The sequence below is a fragment of the Lonchura striata genome, chromosome 6 (assembly GCF_046129695.1).
Source record: "Lonchura striata isolate bLonStr1 chromosome 6, bLonStr1.mat, whole genome shotgun sequence".
Lineage (NCBI taxonomy): Eukaryota > Metazoa > Chordata > Aves > Passeriformes > Estrildidae > Lonchura > Lonchura striata.
Window position 1 is genome coordinate 23833103 of NC_134608.1, and position 26430 is coordinate 23859532.

Consider the following 26430-nt stretch of genomic DNA (forward strand, 5'->3'; position numbering starts at 1 on the left):
TGGAAAAACCTGTGCTGTATATACTATAAAAGGTACTGTGAAGCATGCAGCAGATAGTCTGGAATAGCTTGTATATAGCTGAGGAGTTTGGGATTGGAGGGAGGGAGTTCACAGGTACCTGTTGAGCTTTTCAGATGTGTCTGTGCTCCCCAGTTCTCCAGCTTCTGAGTAATCATAGCAGAACATTTTGAAAGCCTTAAGTCAATGGCCAAAATGGTAAATTTGAATTGTTGAAAACTGCTTCTTGGTACATAATATATTGGAATATGGCACTTGAATTTCTTACAAAGTTACATCCTAGCATTGCTCTAGGAATGTCATGTTGTTATTCCTTTATGTTTGCATGTAGGCTGCATCATGAGATACCAAAAATATGGTTAGAAATGCTTAGCAAATTTTATACAGCAGTATTTTCTTTCCCCTTAGAATTCTGCACATTACTTTTAGGATTTAAGAAGCTCTACTCAGTGTTTTGCAGACTGTAATTCAGTATTTGAATGTGTGACTGTTATTTTGTGCATTCAGCATTTAGTAGCTAAAAGTCTTTGCATGTCAACATTCTGCTGACTGTTATCTTTTTATTTTAGTGTTAGAGAGAAGTTGACCATGACAACCTTCCTGCAATTTATCCAGCAGAACGAGGACAGAGATGGAGTTAGATTCAGCTGGAATGTTTGGCCTTCAAGTCGTCTTGAAGCTACAAGAATGGTAGTCCCGGTGGCTGCCCTCTTCACGCCACTGAAAGAACGGCCGGACTTGCCTCCTATTCAGTATGAGCCAGTGCTGTGCAGCAGGACCACGTGCCGAGCTGTTCTGAATCCCTTATGGTAAACTTAATGCATATTATTGTTCTAGTACTTTGCCTTAGAGTCTGGAGAACAGTGCTAGCCGAACTATGTGCAAGATCTGGTGTATAGAAGTTCAAGTACTCCTCACATCATTATACAGCACAGACTTAAAAGTCTTAGAAGGTTCTGCACATAGAGTTGCATATGTAACATATTTACTGAAATGTAGCTTTCATTTAATGAGTTGTTTCAATCTACTTAGTATTGATTAGGTATATTATTTTTCTGCAACCATATATCTTGGGATTTAGTATACTCTTGCATTTTGCCTCTAGAAAATGACTTGGGTAAAAAGTTACAATACTCTGTCTTCTGAACTGTTGGACCCTGATATAGTTTAATTTTTGAATGAAATAAACTGTTTATTACTGATGTTAGTTCATCTGTGGGCCAAAGTAGGTTATCTGTTTTAGTTAACATCAGAAGTAGGCATGAAAGAGGGTAGAAAGCTGTTTAAGCTTAAGGGTGGTATTGGCACAAGCTCAAATGATTGTGGACTAGTCATGGGTAAGTTTGGGTTGCAAGCAGAGGAGGTGTTTCATATGCATTCCTGTCATAGAAGTACAGGAAAGAAGCAGAATGATTTCTAGGTTGGAGTTTGATAGGCATGGGTCCTGATTGATAGAGATTAGACATGATGTCAGAGAACCTGTAGAACAAATTTAATGTTATGAATAACTTGTCTCTGCTTGGGAGAAAAGATGGCTTCAAAGCAGATGTAAAATTGTGTTTCAGTATTAAGCAGCCACAGTGGCCAGTTCTACTGGGAGTCAGTTGAAGTTAACTTTTTTAGAAGTGTTATCTTTTATTGGGGAAGAAAAACAATGAAAAGACAAAGTTGTAAAGGATCAGAGAGATACCAACATTACAGTGAACTGTGTACATTTTTCCTCTGTTGTATGTGCTAGTAATGACTGGATTTTTTTTTCCTCTGAAAGGGTGGTTAGAGGCTCAATCTTAGGAGACTTTAGAAGCCTGTGTGGCACTTTGGGCTAGGTAATTTGCAGCCTCTATAACTGGTAAAGACAATTAGATAGCAGTAGATCTGTGTTTTGTTTACAGCATGCTGGGACTTACTTGAAGATTCAATGATATTTTAAAAATATTTTTGCTCTTGTAGACAGGAGAAGATGTAATAGCAAGAAGTGTACATTGAGAACTATTTCCCTTAAGATGTGATTAGGACTTTAAGACATCTCTGTGGTGTGAAGATAGAGCTTGCATTTTTTATTTCAACTGTCTGAATACTAATAAAAATGTAGGCAAAAGAAGGTAGACTCATCATTTGAAAGCAATGTTGTTTTTGTTACAGAGATAGCTGTCATGTTGGAACCTGTTTTTTTAGGGCATAATGTATATTCAGGCTAGTCCCACACTCTGACAGCTAATAGAGGCAGAAAAAGATGAAAAATTCCAAGGTAGGAGAGTTAAAAAGATTTGCTAAAACTATGGAGAAAGGCTCTAATATAGGTGCTGAGTCTGTATTTTGAAGTTTCTTATTTGCATCTTTTTCCTGAAGACCATTCTTTCTCCGTAAACATAATATTTTTCAGATACATCATTATTTTCTGTTTGTAATGTGGGTATTTAGGAAAAAGTATATTTGAAAGAACCTTTTTAAAGTCAGTGTGTTTTTTAAAGTTTTAAAGACATGTATTCTAGGGACAGTGAAGGAAAATGAATTGTTCATGCTATATAAACTTTTCCTGTTGTATTTTTATAGCCAAGTGGATTATCGAGCAAAACTCTGGGCTTGCAACTTTTGTTACCAGAGAAACCAGGTAAGAAAATGAAACATTCAGTATATAGAAAATCTTTCTATGAGGTGAAATGAAAACCTTGATTTTTCAAATTACCATTGCAAGCTGAAATTGACAGCAAGAGCGGGAGTGTGTAATAGTATCTTCAGACATTGCATTGAGATTTTTTCCATAACAGCAATAGTGAATATCTGTTGAAAAAAGTCTGTTTTTTTTTCCTTTGTAGAAATTGTCATCTTTTATTTACATTTAATTTCTGTATTTTTATTTGCAGTTTCCTCCTACTTATGCTGGCATATCTGAAATGAATCAGCCAGCTGAACTGTTGCCTCAATTCTCCAGCATTGAATATGTAGTACAGGTAAAATCATTAAATAGAATATTGAGCATCTATTGCCTTGCAATATACAAAAAGAATAAATTTCCATTTTGCTTCTTCACTCTATTTTAGTGACTGTGAGTATTTATGTGCTTGTTAGTAGATTGAACATTGATGCCATCAGTTGGAAAAGGAAAACACTTAATAAGAGCATTAGGATGGCTTATAAGACTGGTTTAAAAAGAGAGTTCTCCTCTAAAGGTGATACTTCCATTAGGTCTATTTCTTTACAATGAGTTTAATTTGTGTTTGTGTCAGGAGGCTGCTTGCTGAAGTAATTTCAGTTCAGATTTTACTGCTCATTCACCTGTCATTAACCATTTGAATTCAAGTTTGTATTTGAATGATGGGTAGTTAGTTCTGGTGCTGTCTGGTTTACAGACAACGGTTAATACATATTCAATTCAGGTGTTTGAATTTTAATATTCATACTTCTTCAGGATAGAGGTTACTTGAATAGAAATAAAAAATGGACCTAAACCTCTAAATTGCAAACATTTGCAATTTCAAATTTTCCACCTCCAAATAATTTTTGAGGATTAAAATTAGTAAAACCTCACTGAGGCAAATAATAATCTGAATCCTCAGTGAAGTATTACAAATTTTAATGAAAGATAGAATGAATACTGGACAGAATCTGTTTTTGCCAACTTTTGTAATGCAAAGTAGATGGAATGTTGGCTCATAGTACAGCAAAGTTAGTTTAGATAGAATAAAAAGTACTGATTATCTCTGGAGTAGCATTAGGACATGAAATGCCATGGACTGTCATCAGGCTATAATCTTTTATAACTGTGAATAGTTTTAAGACTGTTATGTTCACTTGGAGCAATAAAAGCTCATTGCATGTTAAAAGATGTATATAATTGGCTCATTCTTCAAAATTACTTGATATCCTGAAAGGAGTTTTTCTTTTCTTCTGTTGTAAGCATTTCCTTTTTGTTCACTTTGGTGGGGGGTTTTGTTCTGGATCCTGATTGCTAATTGAGAGAGAGTTAAGTTCAATAGAAAATTGCTAATACTGGTATGATTAAAATTAAAACTTTTACGAGATGTGTCTTACTTGTTCACTTTTGATCCTTTAAGTATTGCAAGACTTGTTTTTCATATGAGTCTAATTTTGTTTCTCAAAGCGTGGTCCTCAGATGCCATTGATATTTCTTTATGTTGTGGATACATGCATGGAAGATGAAGACTTGCAAGCTCTGAAGGAATCCATGCAAATGTCCCTTAGTCTTCTGCCACCAACTGCATTAGTAGGTCTCATTACCTTTGGCCGAATGGTGCAAGTTCATGAGCTTGGCTGTGAAGGAATTTCCAAAAGTTATGTCTTCAGAGGAACAAAGGACCTCTCTGCAAAACAGCTTCAGGTAATGAACAGAAGCAAACAAAAAGAAAACAGTAAGGTGCTAATGGCGAAATAGTCTGTAAACAATTTTTGTAATAAAATCTTATTTATTTGACTGCAGGAAATGCTGGGGCTTACAAAAGTAGCTGTTGCACAAGTCGGTCGGGGTCCTCAAGTGCAGCAGCCACCACCTTCTAACAGGTGATCTACTTTAAACATCTTAAAACATGTACCTTGACTCCACTGATGTACTGGAAAACCTAGGTTTATGACCATTAAAACAGTAAACTGACAGCCAACCTTCTTGGTCAGGCACAAATTTACTAGTAGACTGTTCTTTCCTACAGTTTGTACTGGGAAGAATTGACTCCATGGATAATAGTAATATTATCTGGATGATTTTTAGAAGTGCTCTGAGAGGCACATTATAGATACATAAATAATAATAATGATTCTTCTGTTGATTGGTGTGCTGGAAAGTGTTAATAGATGCTATAGTGCCCCTTAGGTGGATATGCAGTTGTGCCTTCCTTTTTTCTCTCTCTTCTATTCCTCTTCCCTCCCCTTTGGTCTCTCATTTGGAAATCGCAGGCTGGTGTTTGATTTTCCTGTGTATTTCACTGTGCCATAGAAGAAATTTTTGTTGTCTCTGCCCTCTGAAAATTAGCTGCATATGTAGACTGCTTGTAGCGGCACAAAAGAGATCTTAACTATGTTAATTTTTTTCCTGATCTTTGTCACTGAAGTAGGGAAATGCATTTCTTTTTGAAATTCATAGGTCATCATCTGCTCTGTTCTTTTGACTAGGTAGGGTTCTTTCTGGATAGTGGTGGTATCTCTAAGTCTGAAAGTTTCAGTTCTGCATGCTCTTTGTTCAACTTCTTAAGTTGAGTGTGTAAGTAGAAATTCCAAACTGCTTTATTTTGATGAGCAGACACATTGGTCTGAATTCAGACCAGAAGCTAGAATTAGACATCTCATATATGTCTAATATATTGCTGGTGAGCAACTGATAAAATTTTTATTTATTTTAAATCTAAACTACTTTCATGTATTTGTTTCCAGATTTTTGCAACCAGTGCAGAAGATAGATATGAATCTTACTGATCTTTTGGGTGAACTGCAACGGGATCCTTGGCCTGTTCCTCAAGGAAAACGGCCTTTACGTTCTTCTGGAGTGGCCCTATCTATAGCTGTTGGGCTGCTTGAGGTAAAAGCTTTAACTATAGCTGTGCTAAACTACAGCTAGATAATTTTCCTGGAGAAAAGCTTTCACAATCAATATGTAAAAACTTTAGTAACTGATTGATGTATATTAGATTTATAGGATGATTCTGGTGGATATCATCCCTTACATGCTTAGAATTTCATAGACATTTGCATATTTCAATAAGGCAAAATTGAGACTTTGAATTACTGGCAGATGTAACTTCTGGGAGTGGAAAAAATGCTATTATTGTTACAATGCTGTCGGTGTGATAAATATCGTCATACCTAATTCTTTTGTAAAGTTTGTAGCAAAACCAATGGTTTTATTTGTCGTTTATTTCCTGCAGTGCACTTTCCCCAATACTGGTGCACGAATAATGATGTTCATTGGAGGACCAGCGACTCAGGGACCTGGCATGGTTGTAGGGGATGAACTGAAGTTACCTATAAGATCATGGCATGACATCGAAAAAGACAATGCAAAATATGTTAAAAAGGGTACGAAGGTAAGAGATGATCATGGGATCTCATACATTTTCCTAGTAAGTAAACATTTAAATTGCTGGGCACTGTAACATGCTGTTAGTAAAAGCAGTTGTATAAAGAGGTGGGAATTGTGTGGTTTTGTTCACCTGGGTCTGAATAGTGGTATGTCTCAAGAATTTCTTCAGGAATTTCAGTATGTTGAGTTAGGGCTTGCCTAGCTCCCATTAAAGCTCTTTGGAGTGTTTCTCTGGTTTAATTCAAAAATGTGTGTGACCAAATGGTATATCTAGTGTTGTAAGGCTGATGCTTCTAAGATAGGTGCTCAAAATTGTCTCTGTAGCTGGGGAAGGATTAGGCTGTAGAGTTTAGTCCTATCTAATTTAATTTAAAATGTGCATTTGGTTTGGTTAACTGCATCCAAAACCTGTTGAATTAATCTTGATTGATTATAATGGGAGCTTAAACAATTAGCTCAGTTGCAGGCATCTCTTATTGTAGATACTTGAGATGAGAGTAGTAAATTCAGTTCTGTGCTGGATCTAGCACTAAAATGCAGTGTTTAAAAGGAAGATGATCAATCTAATTTTATAGTTTAGATAGCAACCACTGTTCTCTTTAGTGGGAATCAGGCTCTCAGCTGATCAGAAAAAAAAAACCCTAAGTGTTGAAAATTCCAGTCTTACTAACTTTAGGAAAAATATACTTTTATGTGATTAGAATCTGATAATGTTGTTTTAGAATAATTTTGTGACTTCAGGATTTAATGTGAAGACAAGGTGAGTTCACATTGTAAATTGCTATGAACTGTATTTTCATCTTGTATTTAGCATTTTGAAGCCTTGGCTAATCGAGCTGCGACAAATGGTCATGTTATTGACATCTATGCATGTGCCTTGGATCAGACTGGTCTACTGGAGATGAAGTGTTGTCCCAACTACACTGGGTATGTGTCTTTTTTTTTTTCTTTTTTTTTTTTTTTTGTATATGAAGATGCAGCTTAAAATTGTTAAACAGGAAGCACTTGCAAACAATTCTGCTATTAAAAAAAAAAGCTTAAACAGACAAACTCTGATGGCTACATTTGTACTGGAATTTTAGAGTATCTTGGCCTCTGGCAGATTTGTCACCATAATTTTTGGTTTATTCAGAAGCAGGTTTGCTGTTTTATTTTAATGTGATCTTTATGAGGCTTGAATAACTGGATATATTTTAAACAAACAATTTATCAGATACACTCTTTCTGTTTTACCATGTGTATCTGTGTAAGTGGCAGGTTTCACTAAAGATAAGGACTTGTCCTTATTTTTCTTGTTCTTCAGAGTGGTACAAAACTGTCTGTTATTCTTTGTGTCTTGTTTATGCCATCCTTTTATATATTGCTGTTTATAGGTTCAGCTAGTGGTTTAGATGACTATCAGGTACAGCTCCTGAGTTTCAGGCCAGCTTGGCCATGCTAATCTCTGCTTCTCTTCAGAGCTGTGTGTATAGCCTTAGCTTGGAAGCTTTCACTGTTCAGGATATTTATGCTTAAATTTTATTTTACCTGCATATTTGACACCTGTTCCTTTTCTACATCAAACTCAAGTTGTGTTTTTGTTTATACTGGTTTGCTCTTTCTGTCTGTCCTGTGACTCAGCTTATTTCTGTAGCCTGAATGTATAGTTTGTTTATTTCTCCTACAGCTCTTCTATTTTGGTTTTGGTTACACCCTGCATACAGGGAGGAATTTTTGATTCTATCTATGTCTATTTTCTTCTATTTTTGAGTATCCACCTGGAAACTTCTTTTGGGTGTAATGTTTGACCTATTGACATATTTTACTAAAAGGTTTTCATTAACATTTTTGATGACTGAAAATAATATCTCCTATTACTATTTTCTAAAGGCAGGGTATGATATTTCATGACAAGTGGCAACTGTTGTAGTTATATCCACAGAATGTTGCTAAGCACAAAAATAAATCATGCTTCTTGAGCATAGATTTAACCCTGAAATAACAAATGAACTACACAAAATACTATAGTTTGGAATAATAACTATCAGAAGTAGAGCCTTTGTATGTCAGGATCTTGAGACGTCCTTAGTTTTCAAAGTCCACTACAGTATTTTCCCTGTGAAAGATTTTGTTACCTACTATAATGACCTTAAGATGGGTAGGGCAAGAAGCTCACTTAAAACTTTCATCCTTAACATTGTAGCAAAATACTAATTTAAAATTAGTCTATTTTAAGAAGGAAAAATATGTCTCAGAGTGAATTGTCTTTAGTTTTAGTCTTTAATAAAAATTAGCTATATAAGTAATCTAATTTTACTCATGAGTTTTGTTTGTTTTGTTGTCTAGGGGCTATATGGTAATGGGGGACTCTTTCAATACATCATTATTCAAACAAACTTTTCAGAGAGTATTCACTAAAGATATGCAAGGACAATTTAAGATGGGATTTGGTGGCACATTAGAAATAAAGGTAAGTATACAAAAATGCAGTCTGTTAGTGAAACAATGGAATAGGATGGCTTCAAACTGGAATCTTTGCCCTTTTAAGGATTTTTTAGGAATATGCTAAACAAATGTATTAAGCTTGGCCTGTACATAGCTGTACATAATCCTAGATCTCTTTCTGTAGTTCTGGGATTCTGTAAATGTGAGTTAGGTATAATGGTAGTTCTTCTCACCTTGCATTCAAGGTGAATGTTTAGTTTTGGATATCAGTGGTTTCTTGGTTCTAGTTTCTCTATGTAGTCCAGAACAAATTTTCTTTCACTTTCCATCCTTATCAGAATCCATTCTGCATTTTAACAGTATTGTTTTCTGCCTCAACATTGTGATAAGCTTAGAGCTGACTATGCTGTAGGTTCAGGCACTGCCTTCCTTGATGTTTCTTGAAAAATATTCCAATCCCATATTGTAGAAGAATATGAGACTCTTCTCATTTTTGGTAAAATTCTGTTTGAATTTTTACTAATAAAGACAAATAGTTGAACCCTCTTTTTTTTTTTTCTTTTTTTTGTATGCCTATTGATGTGACTTTTGTTGAAAGATCCCAGAAAATATATGAAAAGGGAGCCCCAGTTCTAGAGGGATGTACAGATCACTTAAAAGAGGAAAGTGACATTGGAAGAATGTAAATAACTAATTTAGCTAGATATGTTTAGGACGTAGAGTAGAAATTCTTTATAAGGTGTGTGTAGGCTTATCTTACAGTACAAAGTCTTCAGTTTTAATCTTGAATATTTTAATCCTTTCATTAGGAAGGAAACATTACCCTGTATAGTTTCTAGGTTTATATGTTTATAAATCAAGCAGCTTTTTTCCATGTTTTAATTTATGTTCATACTATTAAGATATACTAATTAGTATAGCAAATAGACATAATTAAGTGTAGAAACTGAGCATGTGAAAAGTGTCTACAGATGTATCAAGCATTGATATAACCTTTCCTAAAGGTATCAGTAATGTAATATGCCTTGTGATTTTAATTATCTAACAATAAAATGAGACTGAATTCTTTAGCATGGCATGTTAATGTATATTTTTATTTGAAATATGAAGACTTCAAGAGAAGTAAAGATTTCTGGAGCAATTGGACCCTGTGTCTCTCTCAACTCTAAGGGACCTTGTGTCTCAGAAAATGTAAGTAAACTTTGGTGAAAATAATGTCCTACTATGGAAAAATAGGATTTAAGGATTCTGAATTTGAAGAGAGGCTGAAACTTCTGTAAATGGAACAAAGTGGTCACTTTTTACTGATTTTAAATTAAATACATGCAAGCTTACAATTGAATCTGACCTCTAATGTAATGAATGTATTAGACCTTGGAGATCCCTTGTTACTTGTTTAGATTTGTCCACTTGTTTAGATTGTTTAGATTTAGTTGCTTTAAAATTATTATACAAAAGTTATATGATGATGCAGCAGAAACCAAGTAGAAAACGAGTTAGCATGCTTTATAGTTAAAATCAGAGCTGTGTCCTTTTATCCAAAGTGAACCATAAAAATAAATTTTTTAGAAAGAATTGACAGAACAGGAGAATACAAGATTGGAAACATCCCTTTTATCTGAGGTCTTCTTTCCCTTATCTGTAGCTGTTTCATCAAATGCACATTTAATTAATTGATTGAAAGATCCAGCTATCACAGGCTTCTGAAGTAATACCTTTAAATTATATTAGACTTAAATCATCACTTATTTTCTTTTCAGATAATATTATTAACTTTTGATTACCAGTGAAAAAACAATTCCTGCATGTGACCAAAATGACTTATATTTGAGAAGTCTCACTTTTGTTCCTAATAATCTGCATAGTAGAGCATTTCCCAGTATGAAGATGCTCACAAATGGCCTGCTTTAATCAAGCACTCTTATTTCTTAAATTTTTTTTGTATTTATGACTGCATCTTTGTGAATATAGAATATTCGATATAACCAGTAGGGTTTTTTTTCCCCTTTGTGATCAGGTGAAGATTTTTTTCATTTCATCGCATGTATTGCAATGAAAGTTAAAAATCTCAAAAATAAATTAAAGGTACATATCCTATTTCATAGGGGGTAATAGAAATTCACTTGTGAGATCGTCTGTTGCTTTTCAGTTTTATCATGATTAATTTATATTCCAAACCCCTTTTTGTTGAAATTATCTGAATTCAAATCTGAATATTAATAAAATGAGAGTGCATGCAGCTTATTTCAGTGGTAACTGGACAATTCCTCTAGCCATAATGCTTTTGAGTGAATACAGGCACCGTAACAATATTGCCAGCATAGTTTTCCTTAGAAGTTTTATTTAGTTTCCCTGTGTCCATTATGGATGATGGATTACTTGAATTGGTTTTGCTGGATATTTATGCTGCTTTGGTGCCAAAAAGGAATTTTAAGTTGAAATACATTGCTATCTGTGTGCAGTTACCTTGTTAGTTACGAGAGACTGTGTAACTAAGTAAAATACAGTGTGTAAGCTATTACTTGAAGTTTTACTGCTGCACCTTAGAATAATCTTTCCACTTGCATGTGCTTTTTGCCTCTGCTGAAGCAAAATCTGGTATTTTCCTGTTTCTGACTTGCTTTTTCAGTCTTTTTCTAACGCTGGCTTCTGGGCTTTCTAATATATTAATTATTTAAAACAACAGTCTCTTTTTTTTTATTACTCCTACGTCCAGCACTGCAGTTGCTTTGCAGGAGTGTTTGAGAAGGTGACAGTGAGCAGGGAGAAAGCTTGTGAGAGTTGCAAACAGTTACCTGTAATGACTACATGCTGTATTTCACAAAGCAGGAAATACTTCTGGTTTATAAAAGTATTACAAAATCTTTCTGCAGGAGATTGGAACAGGAGGCACTTGTCAGTGGAAGATTTGTGGTCTTAATCCTACTACAACACTTGCACTGTACTTTGAGGTGGTAAACCAGGTAATAAATATTTGTCTACTCGTCTAGCAAACACAGTAGTCTTACTTTATATGACTGTCAAAGCTTGTATTTTTATGTGGTTCCCCCAAGCACAGTAGGAGGGATAAAGATGATGTTGCCATTTTGTGTTGTCAAAGTTTAGAGGTGGACACTAACTGCTTAATGATGGGCTAATCTTCTTGTTTGTGATAATGAGCGCTAAAGAACTCTACAAATTTTGACTTAAGTTCATAATTTATAACTCAAATTTTTTCTTTCCGTATGTTACTTCTTGAATATATTTTCATTGCACTATGCGGAAATGCTGTAATCTGTGTATTTAAAAGTGCTTTTCAATATTTCTCTGATGTTTTAGTTACAAGGTAATTACTACATAGTGTTACATTTTAATTTTTTGCTCAATATTTGCAAGCAAAGATTGGTTTCATTGAAATTCATGAAGGAGAAATAGTCTGGTTTCCTGTTTCCCTTAGGGATAAAAGGATGAAAATATGAGGAGTAAGTGTGGTACTCATTCTCATACCATTTCTTATTCCAAGAAACAGCTCAGGAACTGAGCTAACTGTAGTTTCTCTATATTTAGTATGCTGGATTTCATAGTTTGTTACCTATGCAAAGGTGTGAAAACTTGAATGTATATTAGCCAGGTTTTGATTTTATTTCTGGTATGTTATGTTGGGCTCATTTTATTAATAGCTCTAAAACTGGCCTAGTTCTGTGCAATAGTTGATTTCAACTCTCCTTCTCTTTGAATTGTTTATATAGCATGTAAACCTGTATTTTCACTGAGCAGTTTTGAAATTGCAGTTTACACCTAGATTCCAGTCTTTGTTTTGACAGTGCTATTGGAGATCCACTGATCGACATTTTCGATTATTATCATCAGTTTTCTTCTTCTGTAATTCCAGTGGATCATATGGTTCAAATAGAATATGGTGAAACCAGGAATTGTAAGGCCTCTCAGAAAACATTGTCTCTGTAAGGAATGTGTAAGGAGAGAGCATTGGGTGCTTTAAGGATATCTGGTGAAGCCAGCAACAACTTCTAACATCCCTTAACAATCTCCAAGTTGATTTATCTGTGTGTAGTAAAGGTACTCAACATAAGCACCAGATAATGAATGCATCAATATAACTCAGGCTGTGTATTGGAAACAATGTTACAGTTTTCTAATAATTAGTTATGCATTTTCAAATTAATACTGTAAAATCTTGAGATTCTCTTTCATTTTCTTTTCCTTTTGTACTTAGCACAATGCTCCCATTCCTCAAGGAGGACGTGGTGCAATCCAGTTTGTGACTCAGTACCAGCATTCCAGTGGACAGAGACGTATCAGAGTGACCACAGTTGCCAGAAAGTATGTTTTACTTGTGAATAATTTTTGAAAAGTCAAGGTGTATATCTATATATATGCCTTTTACTTTGTAGATTTTGTAAGCAGTCTTTTGTTTGAGACAGTTCCCTCTCTTGTTCTATGGACCATTTTTTCTCTGAGAAGTTACAGTGGCTGTAGAATGTTATTTTAGGAGTGCTCTGAAGAAAGCCAAGTGATTTTAGATAAAGGGGAAGCTTTGAATGAAATTCTATGCCCTAAACTCAGGATATGTTTGGGGTTAGGGAATGGCAAAAATCACTTCATTACTTAACTGGAGAATGCTAACTACAGTTCAGAGGGATGTAAATACCTGGTATTCCATGTATAACCTTTACCTGCAGTTTCTTTGATTCAATCTACTTCACAATTTTAGGAAAGGATGTTTAATATTTTGAAGACATTTTTCAATGTCCAGCGACATTTATTTACTCTAAGCTGAAGGAAATTGGTTAATTTGATGGAAAATTCAGTTTATTGAAAAAAGCATTTCCCTAATTTTTGAAAAGACTATGTTGTTAATTAGTTGTATTAGTAGAATTCTGGTGACTGATGAAAGATCTAATTAATAGTTTACTCTATAAATTAAAAAGAACTGGCAAAGTGCACAAGAAAATTGGTTATGTGGGAATGTGGATTAGATGAGTGGATTGGTTATGTGGGAATGTGTGATTAGATTAGTGGATGGATGTTACAGATGCTTTTTGTAACAACCTTTCATCATTAATTTTTAAAAAAATATGCTACCTGTTCTATTAGTGACATTATGTTCTATTTCACTGGTTGCATGGCATCTGTACAAGTAAGGAACATTTCTAATTAAAGAATGGTTAACTGGGAGGCTGCTTATTTTATCTGCCTAGTAGATTTCTGGAACCTTCAGCACGAGTTTGTTAAACTGCTAACTGTTAAGGTTTCTTTGCCTTAATTTTGAAGGGATGTTTTGAGGTTGGATTTTTTCCTTCCACTGTGATGCAAATCCCTATATTTGTGTTTTGCAGCTGGGCAGATGCACAGACTCAGATTCAAAACATTGCTGCATCTTTTGACCAGGAAGCTGCTGCAATTCTCATGGCTAGATTGGCAGTGTACAGGGCAGAGACAGAGGAGGGCCCTGATGTGCTGAGGTGGCTGGACAGACAGCTTATACGACTGGTAAAATGAGCTGTATTGAATGACTCAGATGGGTTTCTTGTTTGCACACACATAAGTGACTACTGGTCAGTCATAGTTTCTTTTAAAATAAAAGCAAAAAATGAACTGAATGTTTAATTTCCTTATGAGGTTATACAGAATTAACAAAGATTTTCTATTTTCAATTTAAAAAAGGGTAGGTGCATTTGCAGTTTTTTAAAATGTATTTTCATTTATTTGTTTTCTCAGCATATTATAATTGCCAGGAATTAAGAGAAATTTTAGCATGTGATTAGCAGAAATCACAGTTTTCTCTACTCTCTGTTGTCTGTAATGATATTGTAAATATTTTTTAGCAAAAAAAAAAAAAAAGGAGGCAAGGATCTAGAAAACCATATGGATTTTTTTTTATTTTCAGAATTCAATTTTCTGTCTAGTCTTTTTAATGTATTTTAATTTTTATTTGTAGGTAATTAGTTACTAATAATTTGAACAATTTCTTCTGGGCTGTTTATTATCTAAGTTTGCTTAGTTATTTTAGAGGGGTAAACAACCATCACACAAAGTTTTTTAAGTCTCATATGCAAGAAAATTACTGCTTGTTAAAAAGAAAACTTGTGTCAGTGTTTTTGCTAGGTTTCTGTCTGTTCTCAAACTTGCAAGCACCACAAGTCATGTGCCTGTTAAAACCAAACTTACAGTAATGGCATGACCATATAAGTATGTTTCTTAATATCCATTTTCTTTCTCGTTTACTCCAGTGTCAGAAATTCGGAGAATATCACAAGGATGATCCAAGCTCTTTCAGATTTTCAGAAACATTTTCACTTTATCCACAGGTGAGTTTGCCTATAGGAAGGTTTGTCTATAGGAATGGAAGAGAATGCTCAGTGAAGAAAGAGTCCTTGTAGCACTGAATACAATAAGGTATATCAGGATGAACAGACCCCCTGCCCTAACTACTGTCTGGCATGTGACATTAGGAAAATCACTTCTGTTGTCTGTGCTGCTGTGTTCCCTTTTGTCCTCTGCCCTTACAGTTAAATGTCTAACTATGTATATTTTTTGGTTCTCCTACAATAAAATCCTTATCTCACTTGAATTTGTAATTCATGTAATGACACTTCAAAAAGTGAAAAAATTCAGAAAACATGAGGAAAATAAATGGATTTGCTTTACTGTTTCTCTCCCATATGATTTATAATACTGACCAGAAAAGAGACACTTCTCTGTGATGTGAATTTGACCTTGACTGTATTGAACTTCAGATAGTTTCTTTGCTAATAATCCATTCTGATAAATTTCTCCCTTCTGATAGCTCCAGATACTTCACTTTTGGACTCTTCATGTACTTCCATATTTCTGTTTTAGTTACGTACTGATTTGTCTGTAGGTGTTAAGTGTTGTGTAGAGATTGAATCAGCTGGTGGAGAATTTGTTTCAGCAATGAAAGCATATGCTTTTACTAGCAAAGTTTGACTTTGCTGTGGTTAATGTTTCTTTTTCTGTTCATGTGCTGTAATTTACTTACTTGTAGAACAGCAGCTCCCTCATAGGAATGGTAGAACTTGCAGTAAAGGAAGGATTTCAAAGCTGCTTTGTAGGTTTTACCCATTCTGATACCTTTTTTACTGTCGTGGGAGTGTGTAAAAACTAGCAAAGGTGCCTATACAGACTCAAAATGTTAAAGGAGTTGAAATTCAGTTTTGCTGTGGCATTGGTCCCATGCAGTTTGTGGAAAATGTTTCTCTTCTTGTACAACTATCCTTTTTATCTGTCAAAGTCCAAAATAGTGGTTCTTGTTTTGCAGTTCATGTTTCACTTGAGGAGATCTCCTTTCTTACAAGTTTTTAACAACAGTCCGGATGAGAGCTCCTACTATCGTCACCATTTTATGCGTCAAGATCTAACCCAGTCGCTTATCATGGTTCAGCCAATTCTTTATGCCTACTCTTTCAATGGACCTCCAGAGGTATCAGTAAAATAACTCCATAGTGGGTTTAAAGGTGCTTTGTTGAGAAAGAGGTGATTGCTGTCTTCACTGTTACATGTTATAAAACGTATTGGTTTAAAATTTACTGTATGAGAGATAACATTCAGTTAATTTAAAGCACCTATGAACAAGGCATATCTCAGAATTTTGATGTAGCAGTCTTGAGAACAAAAGTCACTTTGTAAAGAGGTTATGTTTTAAACTTAAGGATGATACTTTTTTAGTTTGGTTTTGTGGAGCCAGAATGTAAACATAAAGAAAAATTATTTTATTTAAAAATGTACTTTCACTGTTGCCTGAAAGAAAAGTTGAGGGGTTTTTTAAAATGTACAAAATTTCCTCGATTTTATTGCCACAATCCAAAGTTTCTAATTTTAATATGATTCCCATTATAAGTAGATTTAGTACAGAACCATCCAGCTGACCTTGTTGTGGCACATTCTGTATAAACCTAAAATAAAAAGTTGGTCTTCCAAGAAGCTTCTGAAAGAAGTGTCAGGCACTTTGTGTCAGCAGATAACAAAAGTAGTCTGTTACATAAATGAGAGTGAGGCAGTGAAAACAAGCATAGTAGTCAAGGGTCTTGGCAGGTTGTATTTCTAACTTCTTTTAGGATTTTTTTTTTGGATTATTCGTGAGGATATTAAAAAAAAAAGACTTTGGAAGTGGAGTTCAAATGAAAGTAATAAGGTGGTTTGTGAAGAGCACTATGCAAGTCTCCCATGTATGAAAACCAAGTAGTTCCATTGGCGATCGAAGGATAAATATGATTAAACATGAGCTGATGTCTCAGTGTAGAATGAATAATATTTTTTCTTGATTCTTGGAATGGTTAATATTTTTATTTTCTCTAGTAATACTGATTCAGTTAAATCATATAGCACTGATACAGTGTCATGTGACTTAAAATCTTAAATACTATATTAGATTTCCTAAATCATGAGTATTTACTATATACAGTATTGGGGCATATATATGCACAGTACTAATATGCTACAAGAACAAGACTAAGAAAAAACCCCAAACAACCCACAAACCCCAAATCTTACACTTGAATAACTGCTGAATTCTTATGCATTGAAATACAATTCAAATTAGTGGTATTGTATGGGTAAATACAGAGGTACATGAAAGACTAGTAAAGTGCATAATAATGAAAGGGGTTTCAGCTCTTGAATACATTTTTTATTACTTTCATGGAGTTTCAGATATAGAATCAGGTAGAATAACTTCAGAATGAAATTGTGCGGATTGCAGATGTGTCATATGAAAAAAAGCAAATACGGAGCTTTAGTAAGTGATTGAAAAAGTTCCTAAGCTACTGATTTAAAAATCTGGCAATGCCATCTGATTGCTCAATTCTGCATCAGTTGATAACTTTTAAATTTCTTTTTAAATCTTAGCCTGTTCTTCTGGATAGCAGCAGCATTTTACCAGATCGCATTCTCCTTATGGATACCTTTTTCCAGATTCTTATTTATCATGGAGAGGTAAGAGTTGGTATTTCTTATAGAAATACTCTTTTTCTGTAGGAGTGCTACATTATGGAAATCATTGGAAGTGAGGCTCTACTTCTCATGCACCTCAGTGCTTGACCCTCTCATCTGCATGGCTGACAACAGTCCTAGTTCATGTTTGTAGTTTGGTAGTTTAACATGTCTGTGTATAGATACCTGACATGACTTGACATTTTGGTCCTGTTTCTTATGAGTTTGAGATAAATTAGCTTCAATATGCAGAGTATCTTTTTAGATCAATATTTTTCCTACTTTAGAGAGTGTTATACCCTGCCTCCCCCTCCTCCCCACTTTTCACTCATTCATTTTAGACCTTTAAATTGGTTCTTCAGGGATGGGTAGTCAGAACACCAAGTTTTATAGTTACAGTTCATCTGTACTGTCCTGGAGGAATGGAACTGCTCCTGGCAGTTTGGGAGGTAGACATTACTTAGTAATAAAATTAAAGTGCTTGTGACTTGTTACTGCTCTGTCTCCCTGGAGGAATTGAGCTGCTGTTTATTACTATTTTGCAACTGTAACTGGTTCATAGCTGAGAATTTGAAAAATACTATTCTGGATCATGTCCTTGTAGCTGCACTGATAAAAATATTTACTTAACTTCAACATTTCTTAAGTAGCAGAATATTATCTCATTTTTGTAAGGTGCTGTCAGTAAGCAGCAGTGGTGGGCTGCTCCCTGAGGGAAGGGGAACAGGGGCTGAGCATCACTACAAAGCAGGGTCTTGTCACTCAGGACCTGTCTCCACTGTACCTGAGCAAGACAAGCAGAGCAGTTATGGGCTGTAGCCAGACTCTGTCTTTGGTCCACATCACCAGACAAGTTGATGGGAATGAAGCAGCTCCAATTTCTGGCTGTGAAGTCAAGTCCCTGAGTGGGGGTCCAAATCAGTAGGTACATGGCCTGCTACAGGCATGTAGGTCAGACAGGAGCCAGGAATGAGACCTTCAGTTTAAAAGCAGCTGCCAAGCAGCTGAGGGAGGAGCCCCTGCTGAGGGTCCCTGCAGGGCTTTCCCAGCAGCTGTCTGTATCAGTGAGCTGACCTTGTACAGCCAGCTTCACTCCTAGAGGGTGGGAGGTTGTACTACAGACTCCAAAAGGTATCAGTATAAATATTTACTTCTTATATGTCATAGATATGCATATTAGGGAAGTGTAAATAATATCTTTGACCTCCTCCAAACAAAATATTTGGCATGTAAAAGATGACAAAAAAAAAAGGAAATACAAATGGACCACAGATTGTTAAGAGTTTGAAGAAAAAATCTAGTAGCATGTTACTTGCATATCTTGGCTTTTAAAAATTAACTTGCATACTATAGGGTAGAAAGGGATGAGTGATATAAAAGAGGCCAGCAATGGCACATTCTCCTCTGAGAAGACTTGTTTATCCTCTAAGAAAGTTTGGTGATTGAGTTGTAAACTTCTTTCTTTCCCGTGCCCAGACCATAGCACAGTGGCGTAAGTCAGGCTACCAAGATATGCCAGAATATGAAAATTTCCACCACTTGCTACAAGCTCCAGTAGATGATGCACAAGACATTCTTCATTCCAGATTTCCAATGCCCAGATACATTGATACAGAGCATGGAGGAAGCCAGGTATGGTGAAGTGTGTATTGTATCATCTTGGAAAGGATATGTTAGTAATGTTGTGAGATATCTTTGGTAGCAAACATGCATTTCTCTGCTAAAATATACATAAATTTCAAATTAATGTTTTGACTCTTAAAGCTTTTACAGAACAAGCTATTTAATAGTAGCTTTCCCTCTAATTTGTGAATCCTGCTGTTTATTATTATTTTAATTATACTGACTTGGACTGTCGTATTTTTTGTGTAAGGTGCATAGGGCAGAAAAGACAGTACTTGTCTGGGTCTCTGAACCAACGCCAGAATTACTATTTGTGTCATTTTTTTTAAAGCTTACTAATTAATGTCTTGTTGATATTCACATTTTTTTTGCTAGTGCTTGAAAAAGACATAAGCTTACTTTCAGCTGTAACCAGTTCTTCATTATAGCTGTGGAATCAGCTTTATTTACAGAGGTGCTGTTTGCACTGTCTGTATCTCCAGATAATAGAAATTACATATTTCATACCTATCCAATTTTTTTCTGAGTGCAGGAAATTTCTGTTTGAGAAGATAAATTTATTGTCTTTGTTTTATTTTTTTAAAGGCTCGTTTCCTGCTTTCAAAAGTAAATCCCTCTCAGACTCATAACAATATGTATGCATGGGGACAGGTGAGTATGAATCTGCTGATGAACCTTGTGTACATGAGTTTTCCCCCCTATTTCAGAAGGCAAATGAAGTGGCACATTACATACCTATAAGTAATAATGCAAAGTTTTTGAAACTGAAAAAGAAATGCAGTTTTGGTCTAATGTGATCAAAATTACAAAAGCTAAGAAAAATGGGCTTTATTTCTTCAAGCAGAAGTTACCTGGTTTACTATTTTGAGCTTCTGTTAGGCTGCTTTCATGTCTAGCCTACTTTCTTAGACAATATTGTCTTAAGACTATGGGTTTGATGTTTGTCTGACAGAGCCCCTCCAAGGACTTTCACTAAACAGTTTTAAAAAGTCAAAAGCAGAAAGCAGATATTTTGTTGAGGCAACAGATAAAAAAAATTGGAATAGTCACTGATAAGTGCACTTTTACTACCTTAGTATAAATATTCTAAGGCTAGACAATGATTGATTAAGCTAAGTATACAGTTTATAATTAATTAAGCTTAATTTCACCAGTAATTAAGTTTAGTTTCATTCTGCTTAGTAGCAGAGATACAGATCTTACCAAAGAGTTTCTACTATGTAGGGAGAGAGAAGCAAACCCATCAGTCTATCTGAAAGGTAGAATCATATTCTTGTCCACACCACGGTGGAATTAGAATAATTTTATACCTGCTGTAGTCAAATAGGGTGTTCCCTGTTACTTCTGTGAAAGATGTAAGAAGGGCAGCCACCTCATTATTTTCATATTGATGGGTGTGTTTTTTCATATATAAATGAGCGACAGTGAGGGCTTAGGCAGCTTTGGTTAGGCTGAGCTATCTTGAGGATGAAAATGTGTGTATATTGCTCAAGGGCAGAACAGAACAGTAACAATTCAGTATTGTTTCTTCCACCTGGCTGAGCCATTAGTAAGGCTGCTTGACCTTTGCCTGGTGGCCTTCTCTTTAAGTCAGCATATTGCAGCCTTGTATTGTTATCTTCCTGTCCACCTGTATCACAGAGCTTTAGATCTCATCACTATCAATGCCTTCAAAATACTGGAAATGAGAGTACTTTCCACAAATGAAGTCTAAGGGACATTTTGCAATAGGGGAAATAAGTTTTGAAGGTAGTTATAAGCAAGAACTGGAAAATACACCAATGCCAGTGTACTGATATTTTTCGGAATTTCTGTGGCCTTATTGACCAGGAATCAGTTTTCAAATCTTGTCTTTAGGACAATAAAGTTATGTTCAGAAGTTAAACATTCTGTAGCAGCTTGTATTCTCGAATTCTTGCATCTGTGTTCTGTGATCTCCTTCCACATTTATATTCTATAGTGAGTAAGTGCTAGTGCAGTGTCATCTTCTCATGCAAATGTAGTGGCATCAGACATTTGAAGCTACATATTAACTGTGCTCTTAGAGTATTTTGCTAAACAGTGTACAGTGTTGAAGTCATGAGTGAGAAAGCTCTGTAGCAATTTTATGGCAGTCACTTTATCAAGTAAGTTTAATTTACATTTTCATAAGGATGAATTGGTTCTAATGAAGCTTCTGGCAGTGAGCAGCACTGAGATCCAGAATGAAAATACTTGAAAATTCTGTACTGAGTCAGGTCCAGAACAATTTGAACACAAACCAAAATTCTTTTGCTTCCAAAGTTGGAAATCTAACCAGCAATTTGTTAGTGCTTCTCTTCATTGTGTTTCCCCTCAACATGCACACACATGCTGTAGTTTGGAAGGTCTTCTTTTTAATTTAAACATCTCCCAGAATTTTTTGAAGTTTCCACATTTCCAGCAATACAGGTCAACTGTTTTCTGTTTGTTTAATTAGTAAGCAAATGAAACAATACTCCAAATGTAAATATAAAAAAAATATTTAACTGATCTGTATGACAATTTTCATGCTGGACAGGTGAGAGTAATATATCTTGCAAAAGATAACTGTCCCTTTTAATTCTGAAAAGAATTTAGTTCTAGGGTAACATAATAAATGGTGTATTAACCTCCCTAGGGGCACTGCAGTGTGTGTGCTCAAGATAATATGCTCTTGCAGTTGCAGGGCTTTTGTGAAAAAAAGTTGAATCAAGTACTAATTATGAAATTAGAAATGGTTTATCTGGGAGAAATTTAAAGCTGATTTGCATCTTGCTCTTCCTGGATTATTTAATATTTTATTTTGTGCACAACTGAAAGTCCACATTGACCTGAAGAGGGCGCCCACACACTACTGAAAACAAGTTTCAGGCGGTGATGAATTGCCTAATTTGGTTTTTAATATTCTAGGTAAAGATTTTATTTAAACTTTAGCAGGCAGGTGCCTTAATAGTATAGAAAGAATTTTCAGAAAATAATGATAAACTTCTTGTGCATCTCTGTTATGTGATTGGTGTTTGAAGATGCAGTTGAAATTTTCAAAAAGGACCTGTGAGTGCTGACTGACAGCTGCTTAACATCAACCAGTGTGTGCCCAGGTGTTAAAGAAGGCCAGTGAGCTTGGATCAAGAATAATGTGTCCAGCAGGACCGGGGAAGGGATTGTCCTCCTGTGCTCAGCACTGGTGAGGCTGTACCTTGAGTCCTGTGTACAGTTTAGGGCCCCTCACTGCAGGGAGGACACAGAGGTGCTGGAGCGTGTCCAGGAAAGGGAAATAGAGCCTGGTGAGGGCTCTGGAGCACAAGTCCTGTGAGCAGGCTGAGGGAGCTGGGGGTGCTTAGTCTGGAGAAGAGGAGGTTCAGGGTAGACCTTACACATCTACCTGAAAGGAGCCAGGTAGGAGTTGGTCTCTTCTCACATGTGATAAGCAATACAAAAGAAAAAACGGCCTCAATATGCCAGAGGGCATAGACTGGATTTTAGGAAAATTTCTTCATAGGAAAGGTTATCAAGCATTGGAATGGGCTGCCCAGGGAAGTAGTAGAGTCACTGTCCCCGGAGGTATATAAGAGTTGTGTAGATGTGGCATTCAGGGACATGGTTTAGCAGTAGGTTTGACAGTGCTGGGTTAATGGTTGGACTTGCTGACCTTATAGGTCTTTTCTACGTAAATGGTTCTATAATTCTTATATAAGAGAGCTCAGACTTTGCATTTGACAGTTTTGGAAGTAGAGCATCCTTTAATCTCATCTTGCTGCCATCAGATAATAGCTGATTTAGTATGCCTTCCCTCAGAGTGGCTGTATATTGTAGTGATCCAAGAAATTTTGCTGCACTTGGATTTGTCTCTTGACCGTTCACTGAGAACTGTTTCTGGCCAGTTCTCGGAAAACAGCACCAGTTCTGAGAATCCTGATTAAGACTTTTGTGTCCGTGTTTTGGAAGACTTTTCAAGAGTTCCGACAGCTCTGGTTTTATTTGGAAATATGGATGCTTAGTACCTTTGAAAAGGTTGAATTGTTGAGCTGTACAGGAATTCTTCCTGTATCTGTAAATAGAAATAGTGGTAGACTGGTCTCAAAAGGCTTAAGGGATTTACTGTGTAATATTTGTAGAGTTGCCAACTGCTGGTTTATTTTGACTTTGTTAAATTTGTTTAAAAATAGTAATTAAAACATGACCATTTTGAACTTTTTTGATTTGTGATATTGAAAGAATCTACCAAAAAGGTTTTTTCAATTCTTTTGTGATCTGATTGCTTGTGACTTTCAGATACTTTTTGTCTTTCTCTGAGGTGGTACAGAGCCACAGGAGAGAATAGGCCCACCTCTCTTTGGGAAAGCTGGATGACCTTCACTTGGTGTCAAATCAGACCCGTAGGGGATTTGTTTCCTCCTTTCACCATTTTGATATGTCTGAGCTTCACTGACAGATCCTGACTTGTTGGTTGTGTCATTTGCATAGTACTGTTTCTCTCTTTTTGCTCTACTGAGGTAGGAATGATGCATGAACACTGCCGTGTTATTTACATATAACAGTTTGTAAGTTGATATTTGGCAGCTGTCAAAAACTCTTCTGTATGGCTAATGTAAAAATCTTGCTATACAGCAAGTCATTGATCTATGTATTAAAAGGGAAGAGAATGTAGTTGTGGTTTATGCTTGAATTCATGTAAATGTATGAAAATTTATGTAAATGTACAGTCTGCTGGGTTTTTTGTCAGAATTTCAGCAATGATGCGCTTCTAAGATCTTGCTAAATTTATAAAATGTTTATTCAATGGAACATATTGTGTCTTAAAATGCATTTTCTTCACAATGTGTATAATCAGTTCTCTTTTTTCCCCTTATTTCATAGGAGTCTGGAGCACCCATTCTTACTGATGATGTCAGCTTGCAAGTATTTATGGATCATCTGAAGAAACTCGCTGTCTCAAGCGCTGCCTGAAATTCTGCAGTGCATTGGAGGCACAGATAAACTGCAGCCATATTTCAGCTTTTTTCTCCTTTACCCTTTTCCATGTCTCTCTTGACAGAATGCTCTGATATGCACAAGCTGCCTGACTAGATGTAAAGCATTGTTGTTTTCAAAGAAAAGCTTTGTTATCAGCAAATGTTTTAATGTGAACTGCAGTTTGTAAAAATTACAGGTAGTAGATTAAGTTAGAAGCAGAGGAAAAGAACAGTAATTTTGATTACTGTGATACTATAATTACTTTGAGATCATTTGCAACAACTTTGAGATGTGATTTCAGTTTCTTGTTTAAAATGATTGGGGTTGATTACGTTCTGCAGTACAAAGGCCCATTGAACAATAGAGGAGATCATTGGTAATGTCTGGTTTTCCAGACTGCCATGTGATTACTTTTGTTCACTCAATCTGAGCCTGAAGTGAACAAAGTAACAACCAAAAGCCTATAAGAATAGTATTAACTCAGTCTTTTGATTTAGGCTGATGAACTTCTATTTCCTGCACAGATATTACTGTTCATGAGTTGTTTATTTTAGGAGTATTTAATTTTAAGTATTTCTTCCCATTTACCTTATTTGATTCTTCGGGAACAGAGTTTTTCTTTATTTCAACATACAGAATTTGAACTAAAAACATTTAAACTCCACTGTTGCACAAAATTTAAGTCCACATGTATTTTGACCAAAATATCTTATTATTAAACACAGTAACAGGTGAATATGCTGAAAGTTAACACTTTCAGCTTGAGCTAAGAAGAAATCCTGCAGTACCAAAATGAACTAAGAGAACAGGCTTGAATTTTGTCTTAGTGAGTATAGTTAAAAAGAAATTTACCTTTTTATTATTGCCTTATAATGTTATTACACTAATGCATGACACTGCACATCTGCTTTTTGTTTCTGCATCCCTTTTGTTATGAATTCAACAGGCTATAGTTCTTGTTGAAACAGTATTACATAGAATATGATGTAATTAATTTGATACTTAGTTCATACTTGATTTTTTTGGGGTGGATAAGTTAGTAGGCTTTCCCATTTACTTGTTGAAGTTTACACTTAAAACAGATGTTTACATAGGTAATATAACATTCTGACAAGCAAAGATGTAAAGTGTGGTAGTGGGCAATAAAAAATGTGCCAAGTCTAAATGAATAGAGCATTCATAGGAAATTCAGTTGTTTATTGGTGTGATAAACATGAAGATGATTTTTCTGTTTTCTGTAAATTCTGAAAAACATGATTCAATCATTTGCTCTCCATTTCTTTGATCTAAATGAGATGAGCTCCTTTTGCCTCAATACAAATAAAATACATGTTTTTCTCTCACTTTTTATATTTATTGCACTGGTTTCTGTCAGTTCTTGAAGTGTGGAAATAAAGGTAGTAGTGATAAAATCCAGAATATCTTCACTTTTTTGTTCTTGTAATAATTGGTATCAAACTAATTTAACTTCCAGTAGTTAAATTAGTTAACTACTTTAACTACTTTTTTTTGTAACACTAAATATGTCCAATTTATTTGATAGGTAGTTTGCCTAATAAATCAATTCATCACTAAGTCATGATAATGAATGGGTTTTTTTTTGCTTTCCTTCCTTCCTACCTTTTAACCATCTTTCACCTTTTAATAGTTTCTTTTTAATCCAGTTTCTTAGTAACATTATCTTATCAAGTATTTAATATTGTCAAAGACTTTTTTGAAATCCAGATATGTCTGATGGTATCAACTTTTTCCTCCTGCTTATTCACCTGTTCCACAGACTCTGTGGTTAGTTGAGACAGGATTTTCCTTCTTAAGAGGCATGCTGCTTCTTTCCAAAATGTCCATATCTATCTGGAGGCTCATAAGTTTTACTACAGGCTCTACAACTTTACCAGGGATTGACATCAGGCTCATCAGTTTGTAACTTGCAGGATTCCCTCAACAGCCCTTTTTGTGGATGAGAAGGACATGGGCAGTGGTCAGTCAGTCATCTGGCACAGGAACTGTCTCTAATGGTAATTACAAGTGTTCACTGGCACGTCTGTCCTTCCATGTCTCACTTCCTTTAGAACTCCTTAGTGAAGGCCATCCAGTCCTGCTAACTTATAACACCTCATTCATCTACTTGATCCACTACCTCTTGCACTTTGGCATAGGTCAGGTGAGCTACAGTAGGGGAAGGAAGCCATTTGTTCACTGAGAATTGATCAACATTTTAAATTAATGTGTTTGTAGGGTTGTGCTTGCAGATAAAGTAGTTTAAAAAAGATAAATTGCTACAATTTGAAGTCCTTGCTAGTGTCTGTATTATTGGATTTCTTGGTGAAGAGTTTCTACTGATCTACAATATTCATGACACTCAAAGTTGATCTATTTATGATTCCTTTGAACATTTGATTTTGGCTGGACACAGATTGGAAGTCAGATGAAGAGTT

At 35.4% G+C, this 26430-nt stretch overlaps 1 protein-coding gene across 3 annotated transcripts in view; it reads left to right on the forward strand.

Moving 5' to 3' along the window:
• The window catches only part of SEC23A (SEC23 homolog A, COPII component), a 28521-nt gene extending 2951 nt beyond the window's left edge, over positions 1-25570 (forward strand). For all 3 annotated transcript variants that reach the window (XM_021542720.2, XM_021542719.2, XM_021542722.3), the window contains exons 2-20: positions 588-827; positions 2572-2629; positions 2883-2969; positions 4121-4357; positions 4457-4536; positions 5401-5545; positions 5892-6050; positions 6858-6973; positions 8372-8495; positions 9581-9661; positions 11344-11433; positions 12684-12790; positions 13807-13960; positions 14701-14778; positions 15750-15911; positions 17336-17422; positions 18896-19051; positions 19628-19693; positions 23900-25570. In XM_021542720.2, coding sequence (XP_021398395.1) covers positions 607-827; positions 2572-2629; positions 2883-2969; positions 4121-4357; positions 4457-4536; positions 5401-5545; positions 5892-6050; positions 6858-6973; positions 8372-8495; positions 9581-9661; positions 11344-11433; positions 12684-12790; positions 13807-13960; positions 14701-14778; positions 15750-15911; positions 17336-17422; positions 18896-19051; positions 19628-19693; positions 23900-23989 — 2298 coding nt within the window. In that variant the 5' untranslated portion in view covers positions 588-606 and the 3' untranslated portion in view covers positions 23990-25570. The remainder of the gene's footprint in view (positions 1-587; positions 828-2571; positions 2630-2882; positions 2970-4120; positions 4358-4456; positions 4537-5400; positions 5546-5891; positions 6051-6857; positions 6974-8371; positions 8496-9580; positions 9662-11343; positions 11434-12683; positions 12791-13806; positions 13961-14700; positions 14779-15749; positions 15912-17335; positions 17423-18895; positions 19052-19627; positions 19694-23899) is intronic.
• Positions 25571-26430: the final 860 nt, after the last annotated feature.